At 45.4% G+C, this 12,500-nt stretch overlaps 1 protein-coding gene across 1 annotated transcript in view; it reads left to right on the top strand.

The window, feature by feature from the left end:
* The window catches only part of LOC143298910 (glycine receptor subunit alpha-4-like), a 127,845-nt gene that overhangs the window by 112,827 nt on the left and 2,518 nt on the right, over positions 1-12,500 (top strand). The window contains exons 8-9 of the mRNA XM_076611941.1: positions 2,194-2,408; positions 5,763-5,927. Coding sequence (XP_076468056.1) covers positions 2,194-2,408; positions 5,763-5,927 — 380 coding nt within the window. The remainder of the gene's footprint in view (positions 1-2,193; positions 2,409-5,762; positions 5,928-12,500) is intronic.

Below are 12,500 nucleotides of genomic sequence, written 5' to 3'. Positions count from 1 at the left end.
ACCATGCCGAAACGGGGCCTCGAACCCCGATCACCGGTGAACACTGGATCACAAGTTCATGTTGCTGTTGCTGAATGACGTCAGATTGGTTTCCTGTACCTGTTCTGATGCAATACACGCAGTACGTCACCCTCTGACGACAACAGATCCGGACTTTTGCAGTCAGACTGGGCCATGGTCCACTTTGATTGTCATCACACGTTTCCAACGTCAGTCTCTGTGATTTCCCGACACGCCGACACTAGGGAGGGTTTACAGGACTGCTGTCGTGGGGGACCTTTCATCGCTCGCAGAGCGAGAAGTAGGTCATATGACGTCAAGGGCAGCCCACCACCGTGGCTAGCTTTTCTCAGATTGCACTGCCTTTGTTCGGACAACCTTTCGGCAGAGTCTATAAATGGATGAGTTCGAATATGTAATGGCAGAGATATGAGAAGAAACACGCTCAAAGTAAACACAGAAGACTAAAGCAAGTAATGGGTGCAATTATAAAACTTGTAAATTTGCAGAAATACTCGCCACACAGTAACCTCATCTACCTGTTTTGTCTGCGAGTGTATCAAATTTTGTTTTTCTGTCAAAGTGGACTTTTCTGCAGAATTCTGCCAGTTACAACGTTTTGTTGCTGTGGGTTCTTTCACGCGCGTTAAGTGCATGCTGCATACGAGACCTCGAATTTTCGTCCCACCCGAAAGACTAGCACACAGACCACCTCACTAGGTCTAGCGGAAGGGGGAGTAAAAATCACGGTACGATTATGAGATTCAAACCCATGAAAACTCACTTCCAAATCGGGCGCGTTATGATGATGATGATGATGACGACGACGTCGAAGACGGTTACAATGATAATGATATGATGATGACAACGACAATAGTTATGATGATGATGATGATGTTTTTATTTAGTAGTAGTAGTAGTAGTAGTAGTAGGAGTAGTAGTAGTAGTAGCAGTGTTGTTGTCGTTATTATCCTTTGCAGTAGTAGTAGTAGTAGCAGCATATGAATGGTACTGTGGTTTTTGATGGCTCAACACCTGGAGCTTTTGACATCCGAAGTGGAGTAAAGCAAGGCTGTGTCCTCGCTCCGATCCTATTTGGGATTTTTTCACAGTTCTCACGAATCACACCTTCAGATCTTTCACAGAGGGTATTTACCCTCACACCAGCCAGATAGAGGCCTCTTTAATCTCTCCAGACTAAAAGCAAAATTAAAGTTTATATGAAATTCCTGCTTGGTTTCTTTTTTACAGACGACGCATCAATTACCACAAACTCAACCAAAGACCTTCAGCAGCTCATGAACCGATTCAGCGAGACTTGCCGTGACTTCGGACCTACCCTCAGTGTCAAGAAAACACAGGTGGACTGTCCACCCAACATCAGAATATCTTGTAATGTCTGGGAGTTGTCCATGACTGTGTACCGGGGTTCAACGGTTTCAGACATCTCTCCCGACACCTAGCGATCGAACAAGGCTGCAAACACATTCTTCAAACTGACAGAATATGGAAAACATCCAGCTGACAGGACACACCACAGTCCAGGTCTACAAAGCTTGTATTGTGACCACCCTCCTCGACGGTAGTGAAGGTTGGACACTGTTTGCCAGACAGGAGCGAAAGCTCAACGCCTTCCATATGCGCTGCCCTCGATGCATCCTGAATATCTCTTGGCAGGACAGTCTCCAACAACAATGTCCTGGAGACTGATGGCTGGGATCCCCAGCATGTACACCCTCCTGAAGCAAAGATGCATGCAGTGGCTTGGACACGTGGTGCAATACCCAGGGGACCTCCTGTACAGAGAGCTGGCTCAGGGAAGGCTCCCCGCAGGCAGACCCAAACAACGCTACAAAGATGTGTACAGAAAGAGACCTGAAGACGCTGCGCATCAACAAAGGCATGTGGGAAGCTGCAGCCTCCGAACGATCATCCTGGAGGGAGACAGCGCAGAAAGGTCTGTCCAGGTCCGAAGCGACACTTGCCCAACAGTCACAGACCATCTGTGCAAAGTGTGAGAGAGACTGTCATCATCGAATGGATGATGTGCCAGAATCATCACCCAGAGCACAACTGTACACTATTACGAGACTGGAGGATGCCTACTTTGTAGTAGTAGTAGTAGTCGTAGCAGTAGCATCATTGTCATTATCATTATCGCTATTATTATCATTGTTGTTATCATCATTTCAGCGACGTTCGCCTGCATCGTGGCCAGATTCACCCTACAGCGAGACATAGGCTACTACATCATTCAGGTCTACGTGCCCAGTATACTGATTGTGGCGCTGTCCTGGGTCTCGTTCTGGTTAGACGTGGAGGCCATACCGGCCCGGGTCTCGCTGGGTGTGCTAACTGTGCTCACCCTCAACACGCACGGCTCCACCATCCAGTCCGCCTTACCCAAGGTCTGGGCCACGGATCTGAATATTGAAAAAAAGAGTATTTGATCTGTATGTTCCTTTGCTTTGTTGTTGATTTTGCTTTGTTTGCTTATTTATCATCTTTTGTTTGTGTGTATGTGTGTGTGTGTGGGTGGGTGGGTGGGTGGGTGTGTGGGTGTGTGCGTCTAGAGTTGACTTAATCAAGATTTTGCGCCTTTTAAATATTAGTAGTAGTATTTTTATGTATTTATCTGTTTTTTTGTTTGTTTGTTTTTTGTTGTTGGTTTTTTTGTTTGTTTGTTGTTGTTTTTTGTTGTTGTTTTTTTTGGTTTTGTTTGTTTGTTTGTTTGTTTTGTTGGGTTGTTTTTTTTTACTTTTTTTTTCTTTTCTTTTTTTCTCAAGGCATGACTAAGCGCGTTGGGTTACGCTGCTGGTCAGGCATCTGCTTGGCAGATGTGGTGTAGCGAATATAGATTTGACCGAACGCAGTGACGCCTTCTTGAGCTACTGATACTGATGCTGTTGATTTTTTTTTTTTTAGTTTGCTTCATTTCATTTTAGTTCAGTGGTGTATACATTCCTTTGATAGACTCTTAAAGCCGTGACCATCGTGTTCAGTTAATGCGTCAGGTCAGGCATCTGCTTCCGTTTTGTTAAGCCCATGTGGTGTAGCGTATATGGATCAGTTGCTTTGACGCCACTTTGAAAATGAAAATCTTTGTTGGACTTAATTTGTCTTTCTATCAGTCTTTCTGTGTAACTCTCTGGCAGCTGTTCGCTTGCCGAGATGCGTTGACAAGACAGGCAACAGAATCGCACGGGCGTCAAAAGCGGATGGTCAGGTTTGGAGCGTCCACCTCAAACTGTGTGTGTGTATCTTCAGACAACATGTCGATGTACGGAATGAGCCATGCTGTGTGCATAGGTGTCATACACTAAGTTTATGAACACAACACTAGTGTATGATTCCAGATGTGCATTCATGACTCTCGCCAAGGCCATGTATGTCTGTGAATCATCTGAATACGTACCTTCTTCCTCTTCTTCTTCTTCTTCTTCTTCTTCTTCTGCTCCTTCTTCTGCTTCTTCTTCTGTTTCATCATTATCATCATAGTCTTCTTCTTCTTCTTCTTCTTCTGCTTCATCATTATCATCATAATCTTCTTCTTCTTCTTCTTCCTCTTCTTCTTCTTCTTCTTCTTCTTCTTCTTCTTCTGCTCCTTCTTCTGCTTCTTCTTCTGTTTCATCATTATCATCATAGTCTTCTTCTTCTTCTTCTTCTTCTGCTTCATCATTATCATCATAATCTTCTTCTTCTTCTTCTTCTTCTTCTGCTCCTTCTCCTGCTTCTTCTTCTGTTTCATCATTATCATCATCATCTTCTTCTTCTTCTTCTTCTGCTTCATCATTATCATCATAATCTTCTTCTTCTTCTTTATTTCCCTCAGCTCTGTGAAGAGTCATTGGGGCGGTGCACAGACGAGCTGCTCACCAGATTCCTCCAGGTTGTGGGTGGTGTACCAAACCCTTGGTCTCACATCAATACTGACGCCCCTAACGTGTGCGTGTGTGTATGTGTAGGTGTTTGCCTGCATCAGAATTGTAAACACCTCTCATACACCCAACACGTCCGCGGGCGTTTTAGATCACGCCTGTGACCACCTGCAGTGACCACCTATAGTCTGTTTCCAGGTGTTGACAGTGACCACCTATAGTCTGTTTCCGGGTGTTGACAGTGACCACCTATAGTCTGTTTCCAGGTGTACACAGTGACCACCTATAGTCTGTTTTCGGGTGTTGACAGTGACCACCTATAGTCTGTTTCCAGGTGTACACAGTGACCACCTATAGTCTGTTTCCAGGTGTTGACAACAGAGTCTGAAGCCCAGTGTGTGTATTCAGGTGTCCGACATCAACACAACAAATGACGTCATGTCCCTGACATGTGTGCAGATGTCACACACATCAAAGCTCTAAATTCCCCCAAAGGAAACGCAGGTCCTTTGCTTCTTTTCGTGTAAGTGCAGGTGTATTGTATCAAAAGCTGTAAACGCGTCTAATAACTCCTCCGTGTGCGCGGGTGTCTTATCTGAAAGGTTTTCAAGAACTGTTTAAGAATTGGAAGTACGCCTTACGTGGCTTTCTTCAAAGATGCAACCATCTCCTGTTACGCTCAAGGGACTGTGTGTACTGGTGCAGGTGTCTTACTTCAAAGAGCTTCTAATACACCTCCATGCGTACATATGTCTGAAGTCACGGGTGCAAGAACCTTCAGTCCACCCAATCTTTGCCACGGGTGCCTTTCTTCATAGCTGTATCACTTTTCAGTGACGCCCATAGTCTCTGTATGTGTGCTAGTGTCTAACTGCAATGATGCAAATCCCACCTTTGCCACCCTCCCTGCCAGCAGGTGTCCTGTGTCACAGATGAAAGAACCTTTGACAAACACAACGTGTTTCACAGGTGTTTTTACTTCAAATTTCTTACTACATCTGGTGACGGCCAAAGCATGTGTCGTGCGTGCGTGTGTGTGTGTGTGTGTGTGTGTGTGCGTGGCCCAACACTCGGCTTATATCACAGATTGACATAAGTTTACATTTGGGCCAACAGCAAAGTGAGAGCTGTATTATCAATGGTTTCTCCAGTCAATGGGAAACCATTTACAGCTTAGTCTTTTTGAAGGACTATGACTCTCAAACTAGGAGGCACAATTGCACTGGCTCTTAGTGCTGCAGCCTTGTGGGCTAGTTGGCCTTTGGGAACCATCCCAACAACAGCTGTCCTAGAACCCTCTTGGCCGAGAGAGTGGGGTAGACTTGGGCAAGACACTCTCCACTATAATCAAATTCTAGCCCAGATAGTCGGGACAGCAGTTGCCTCCTCTGCTATTATGATGGTCATAGTCGGACACGACTGACTATCATATAAAAAAGTGTGTGTGTGACAGAGATACACATAGCGTGTGTGTGTGTGTGTGTGTGTGTGTGTGTGTGTGTGTGTGTGAATTTTCATCGCAATCAACCTTCTTCATCGTTTTATACGATAATGAGATGCAAATTCCAAGTTGTTCGTGTCTACCGTCTTCATACTACTTTTCCTCTTGATGTATAAAAAAGATGTAAACATGTGTGTGTGTGTGTGTGTGTGTGTGTGTGTGTGTGTGTGTGTGTGTGTCTGTGTCTGTGTCTGTGTCTGTCTGTGTGTCTGTGTGTCTCTGTATGTGTCTGTGTGTATTTCCGTGAATGTGTCTGTGTATGTATGCCTCTGTGTGTATGTATGCCTGTGTTTGCGTATGTATGTCTGTGTGTCTATGTCTGAGTGCCTGTGTGAGTGTGTGTGTATGTGTGTGTGTGTGTGTGTGTGTGTGTGTGAGTGCAGGTGTCCTACATCAAAGCCATCGACGTGTGGGTGGTCAGCAGCCTGATCTTTGTGTTCGCTGCCCTGCTGGAGTTTGCCTACGTCAACGTGCTGGCCAGGAGGGCCGACAAGGAGCTGGCCATGGCTGAGGTGCTAGCGCTGTCCCAGCTGCAGATTCGATACCAAGTAGAACCTTTCCCATACCGTCTTCGGAAGCGAGATGCCGAACCGAGTTGAGACTTAGTTTTTGCGAAGTCGTGTAGCGTTTTCTTTTTTTTTTCTTTTTTTTTTCTTTTTATCAAACCGTGCAAAGTTCACAAAAATGTTATTGTTGTATTTTGAGTGTGTTTGTTTGCAAGTTGTCAAAATTGGTTCAAAAAGTTCGGGAACTCTTCTTTTTTTTCTCGTTCTGTTTTTCCTTCCGCGCTATGGATTCATTGAGACTTAGCCAGCACGGGCTATTCCGGTGACAACGAACCCTACACGGAATTGCAAAGGTCTTCCCTCTGTTCGGCAGCTGGTTTCTGTGTCTTTTGTTTGTTTTCACTGACCGGAGTACACTGTTCTTACTGACAGCGTGGTGGCTGTGTGTATTTCCGTGTTGATTTGTTTGTGAAGTGATTTTACACACACACACACACACACACACACATAACGGTTGCTTTAATGCAAGTTGTTATTTCGTTGCGGTGTGGCATGGGGTTTGGTTGTTGTCTTTGCGAGGTTTTAAAACATCACTTTGCAGCGCAGTTTTGTTAAAAGAGTTGTGGGCGACTGCAGGAATGCTGGAATGCTTCTTTTTTTTTTTCTCGTGAATGTAATATCTTCTGAAGCATGTTCGCTGTGCGCATGACGCTGCCCGCAGCAGAAGATACACCGAGCCATTCTGCAGGCGGCAGTAACTGCAGGCACACCGAGTCCTTATGAAGGGAGAGGGGGTACAGTTGTCACAGCGACAGTCAAAGACCTCTCCAGCTGCTGTTCTTAGTTCTTTATTGCTTTCATCACATTGAATTTCATTCTTGGTGGTGGTGGTGGTGGTGGTGGTTGTTGCTGCTGCTGCTGTTGTTGCTGTTGTTGTTGTTTATCTATTTATACCATCTGTCTTGCGCGTGTCTTTTCCTTCAACGTATCCTAATGTATTCACTTATTTGTTTATTTCATTCGCTTTTTTTCTTCTTCTTCTTCTTCTTCTTCTTCTTCTTCTTTCTTTTCTTTTCTTTTTTCAATTTTATGTTCTTGTTCTACACAAACCTAACATAGGCTCTCAAGGCCTGAGAAGCGAAGGATTATGGGAAGGTTAGGCATCTGCTCCGCTTTTTTTTTTTTTTTTTTTTTTTCTTTTTTTCTTCTTCTTTCTTTTTTTCTTTTTTCCAGCAGATATGGACCAAGTCCGCACACTTGATCTGACATTTCCTTGAAACTGAAACTAGGTTATATTAAAAAAAAAAAGGATAATTAAAAAAAATTCTTAAAAGGGTTACTGAAAGGTCCTGTGGTGTTTTGAGGTCATAGGGGAGTGAACTCATATTCACTGTGTCTGGGGCGGGAAGTAGGAAGGCGGGGCCCAGTCCTCCCGTTCCGCCGTGGTAACCTTCGCCTGGAGTGATGGCCTGGAGGTAACGCGTCCGCCTAGGAAGCGAGAGAATCTGAGCGCGCTGGTTCGAATCACGGTTCAACCGCCGATATTTCCCCCCCCCCCCCCCCCCCCCCCCCCCCCCCCCACCCCCTCCACTAGACCTTGAGTGGTGGTATGGACGCTAGTCATTCGGATGAGACGATAAACCGAGGTCCCGTGTGCAGCATGCACTTAGTGCACGTAAAAGAACCCACTGCTGGCAAAATTCTGTAGAAAAATCCACTTCGATAGGAAAAAACAAATAAAAACCGCACGCAGGGAAAAATGCACACAAAAAATGGGTGGCGTTTTAGTGTTGCCACGCGCTCTCCATGGGGAGAGCAGCCCAAATTTACCACAGAGAAATCTGTTGTGATAAAAAGAAATACAAATACAAAAGACAAAGTCAGGTACCCGTTCACACCTGGCTGGAGTGAGGAAATCAGGGTGCAGCGCCTTCCCAGGGAAATCGGAAAGTTTCAACTCACTTGGAATATTTCGGTGGTCGTTGGTCGTCTGGAGCCACACTCCATGAATGTAGCAGTGAACTGAGTTCACTCACACCTGTCCTGCCCAACACTTTCCTGTAGCAGTGAACTGAGTTCACTCACTCCTATCCTGCCCAACACTTTCCTGTAGCAATGAACTGAGTTCACTCACACCTGTCCTGCCCAACACTTTCCTGTAGCAATGAACTGAGTTCACTCACTCCTATCCTGCCCAACACTTTCCTGTAGCAATGAACTGAGTTCACTCACACCTGTCCTGCCCAACACTTTCCTGTAGCAATGAACTGAGTTCACTCACACCTATCCTGCCCAACACTTTCCTGTAGCAATGAACTGAGTTCACTCATACCTGTCCTGCCTTTCCTGTAGCACTGAACTGAGTTCACTCACACCTGTCCTGCCCAACCCTTTCCTGTAGCATTGAACTGAGTTCACTCACACCTGTCCTGTCCAACACTTTCCTGTAGCAATGAACTGAGTTCACTCACACCTGTCCTGCCCAACACTTTCCTGTAGCAATGAACTGAGTTCACTCACACCTGTCCTGCCCAACACTTTCCTGTAGCATTGAACTGAGTTCACTCACACCTGTCCTGCCCAATGAGCAGTGAACTGAGTTCACTCACACCTGTCCTGCCCAACACTTTCCTGTAGCACTGAACTGAGTTTATTCACACCTGTCCTGCCTTTCCTGTAGCACTGAACTGAGTTCACTCACGCCTGTCCTGCCCAACACTTGCCTGTAGCAATGAACTGAGTTCACTCACACCTGCACAACACTTTCCTGTAGCAATGAACTGAGTTCACTCACACCTGCCCAACACTTTCCTGTAGCAGTGAACTGAGTGCACTCACACCTGCCCAACACTTTCCTGTAGCAGTGAACTAAGTTCACTCACACCTGTCCTGCCCAACGCTTTGCTGTAGCAATGAACTGAGTTCACTCACACCTGTCCTGCCCAACACTTTCCTGTAGCAATGAACTGAGTTCACTCACACCTGTCCTGCCCAACACTTTCCTGTAGCAATGAACTGAGTTCACTCACGCCTGTCCTGCCCAACACTTTCCTGTAGCACTGAACTGAGTTCACTCACACCTGTCCTGCCCAACACTTTCCTGTAGCATTGAACTGAGTTCACTCACACCTGCCCAACACTTTCCTGTAGCAGTGAACTGAGTTCACTCACACCTGCCCAACACTTTCCTGTAGCAGTGAACTGAGTTCACTCACACCTGCCCAACACTTTCCTGTAGCAGTGAACTGAGTGCACTCACACCTGTCCTGCCCAACGCTTTGCTGTAGCAATGAACTGAGTGCACTCACACCTGCACAACACTTTCCTGTAGCAATGAACTGAGTTCACTCACACCTGCCCAACACTTTCCTGTAGCAGTGAACTGAGTGCACTCACACCTGCCCAACACTTTCCTGTAGCAGTGAACTGAGTTCACTCACACCTGGCCTGCCCAACACTTTCCTGTAGCAATGAACTGAGTTCACTCACACCTGTCCTGCCCAACACTATCCTGCAGCACTGAACTGAGTTCACTCACACCTGTCCTGCCCAACACTTTCCTGTAGCAGTGAACTGAGTTCACTCACACCTGGCCTGCCCAACACTTTCCTGTAGCAGTGAACTGAGTTCACTCACTCCTATCCTGCCCAACACTTTCCTGTAGCACTGAACTGAGTTCACTCACACCTGTCCTGCCCAACACATTTTACTGTAGCAGTTTGGCTGAGGAAGGTGGTAAGAAACCACTGAAATCTTCAAGTAACTTGAAACGTCTCGATTCTGTGTCAAGAAAAACTTTCTACTATACTTGTTATCCAGATCAAGAATTTCTTTACCGTTGAACATGTGATTTTGTGTGATGTGAGAGTTACCGGTAGGTGAGGGGGGGGGAGGGGATCACCACTGGGAGTTATCGTTCCTTTGTCGTAGTGGCTGGAAGAACTGCTACTGACTTGCTTATCCAGGGGACGAAACTCGTGTCAGACATAACAAAATAGCCCCTCTCCATGAAGGAGGTTGGGAAGATTCCTCACCCCCCCACACCCATGTGTGCTGAGAAAAAAGCTGCATTAATGCTGTTGCCTGCCATTTGCTACATGAATAGCTTTTGCTGCAGTCATTTTGAGGTGTTTGATTTATTGACATAAACAATATTCATAAACGATTAGATAGGCATCCGTCAGTCTCTGGAGATTCTGTGTGTGTGTGTGTGTGTGTGCGTGCGTGCGTGCGTGCGTGCGTGTGTGTGTGTGTGTCTGTGTGTGTGGATGACCGTTAGAGTGTGTGTTTTCAGTCTATGAATTGCGTGAGCGCATTGAGTTGCATAACGTAGGCAAAATCATGCGCTTCATACAAAGGATTCATTACAGTTACACTATGTATTTTGTCGGTAGCATCAACACAACAGCGTACGACATAGCCATGACCAGCCAAGTAGGGCGCACATAGGTTACACTCAGTTCGAAAACTCGTAGAATGGTGCTTCGCTGGTGTGATGACCAATACTTGCGACTTGGAAGATCAGTGTGAATGCTTTGTTTCAAACTGTAGGAAACCATTCTGGCCAGTTTGCTAGGAAGAAGCGTAATGGCTAGGGGGTCTTGTCTGCGTGGCTAGGGGTCTTGTCTGCGTGGCTAGGGGTCTTGTCTGCATGGCTAGGATCTTGTCTACAAAGGCTAGGGTCTTGCTAGGATCTTGTCTGCATGGCTAGGATCTTGTCTACAAAGGCTAGGGTCTTGCTAGGATCTTGTCTACATGGCTAGGGTCTTGTCTACATGGGGCGAAGCGCCGAAATTATTGTGGGAGTGTCTGTATATGACCTCAAAGTTTGGGCGCTTTTGACCTTATGCAAATGACACTGACCTTTTTCTTCTTTTTCTTTTTTTTTTTTTTTTTTTTTTTTTTTTTTTTTTTAAGAGAGGGAATCAGGTAAACACGGTGTCTGGTGAAATCCGCGGTTTGTACAGTTCTTCTTCAGGAGTGACAGATGAGGTATGGCACGGTGTGTGTGTGTCTGTGTGTGTCTGTGTGCACGTGTGTGTGTCGGGGGGGGGGGTGTGAGTGTGTGAAGTGTAGTGTAGTGCAGTGTAGTGAAGTACAGTGTAGTGTAGTATAGTGTAGTGTAGTGTGAGCATGTGCATAAATGTGGTATGCGTGTGTTTGTGTATATGTCTTTGTGCATGTGTTTGTGTGTGCGTGTTTGTATGTGTGCATGTGTGTGTGTGTGTATGATTGCGTGTGTTTGTGTGTGTGTGGAGTGTAAGTTTAGTGTATATGTGTGATTTCACGTGTAGGTCTGTACTGTGACAGTCGTGCGTTCTTGCGTGCAGGTGTGCGCGCGCGGGTGTGTGTGTGTGTGTGTGTGTGTGTGTGGTTTGCATTTTCGTACAGTACAGGTGTGTGCGCCCCTGTTTGTGTCAGTGTCTTCATGCATATCTCATAAGTTTATGTGAGTTTGTGTGAGTGCGCATCTGTGTGAGTTTGTGTGTGTGTGCGTGTGCAAACATATGTGTGTATAGTATGGCATCGCGCTAAGGTATAGTATAGTACAGTATAGTACAGTATAGTAATAATAATAATATAATATACTGTACTTATATGGCGCAAACTCCCCATATAATGGGCTCTACACATGAAACATATACAACCACGCATTAAACCACACAAGAGCACGAGTGGAAAAACAACATCTGTATCCACCAATACAACACTACAAATTGCAGATATGAATAATCGCAGAAAAAGGGCACAAAATGTACACACACACACACACACACACACACACACACACAGCAAACACCGACCCACAAGCACACACACACACACACACACACAGCAAACACCGACCCACAAGCACACACACACACACACACACAGAGCAAACACCGACCCACAAGCACACACACACACAAGAGGAATACTCCAATGGAGGGGGGGTGTAGAGGGTGGGAGGGGACAAAGGAGTGTGCTTCGTCACATCCAAAGGCCATTTTACTATACTATACAATACTATACTATAGTATAGTATTCATTCGTTTGTAGGGCCTCTGCGTGTGGTCTTGTGTGTGGGTGCGTTTGTTAGCGTCAAATAAGAAATAGCACAACATACGCGCTCGCGCGTGTGTGTGTGTGTGTGTGTGTGTGTGAGTAAGAGAGAGAGAGAGAGAGAGAGATCCATTTGAATTTTAGTGGGAAAAAAAGAGGTCGATAAAATACCAGAGAACCTTCTCTTCCAATTCTAACAGCGTTGGAAAAAAAAATGTAAGTGTTCAACAGATCATACTAACTTTATTATTGTATGGAGAATTCGTACCATAAATCAAATGGCCTTAAAACACAAAGAATGGACAATAAAGTGATGGTGTTTAAGGTACACATAATAAATAATGATATGTTCTACTAAGGAAAGCGTGTTGCAATTTCCTCCACGTCAATTTTGCCCTGCGTTGTTTTGCATTGGATTGTGTTGAATTGAATTGCATTGCATTGCATGACATTGCACTCTTTGTTTTACGTTGAAAGTGTTAGTTCTTTTAGTTTAGCATCTTTTCACTATTAGTGATATTGGACTATTTAAAAAATTTAAAAAAAGAAAAGGAAAAAGGGGGGATGCGG

This window comes from Babylonia areolata, chromosome 24 (genome assembly GCF_041734735.1).
Source record: "Babylonia areolata isolate BAREFJ2019XMU chromosome 24, ASM4173473v1, whole genome shotgun sequence".
In the NCBI taxonomy this organism is placed as follows: Eukaryota; Metazoa; Mollusca; class Gastropoda; order Neogastropoda; family Buccinidae; genus Babylonia; species Babylonia areolata.
Note: the sequence above shows the minus strand (reverse complement) of the source record. Positions and strands in the feature narration are given on the sequence as shown.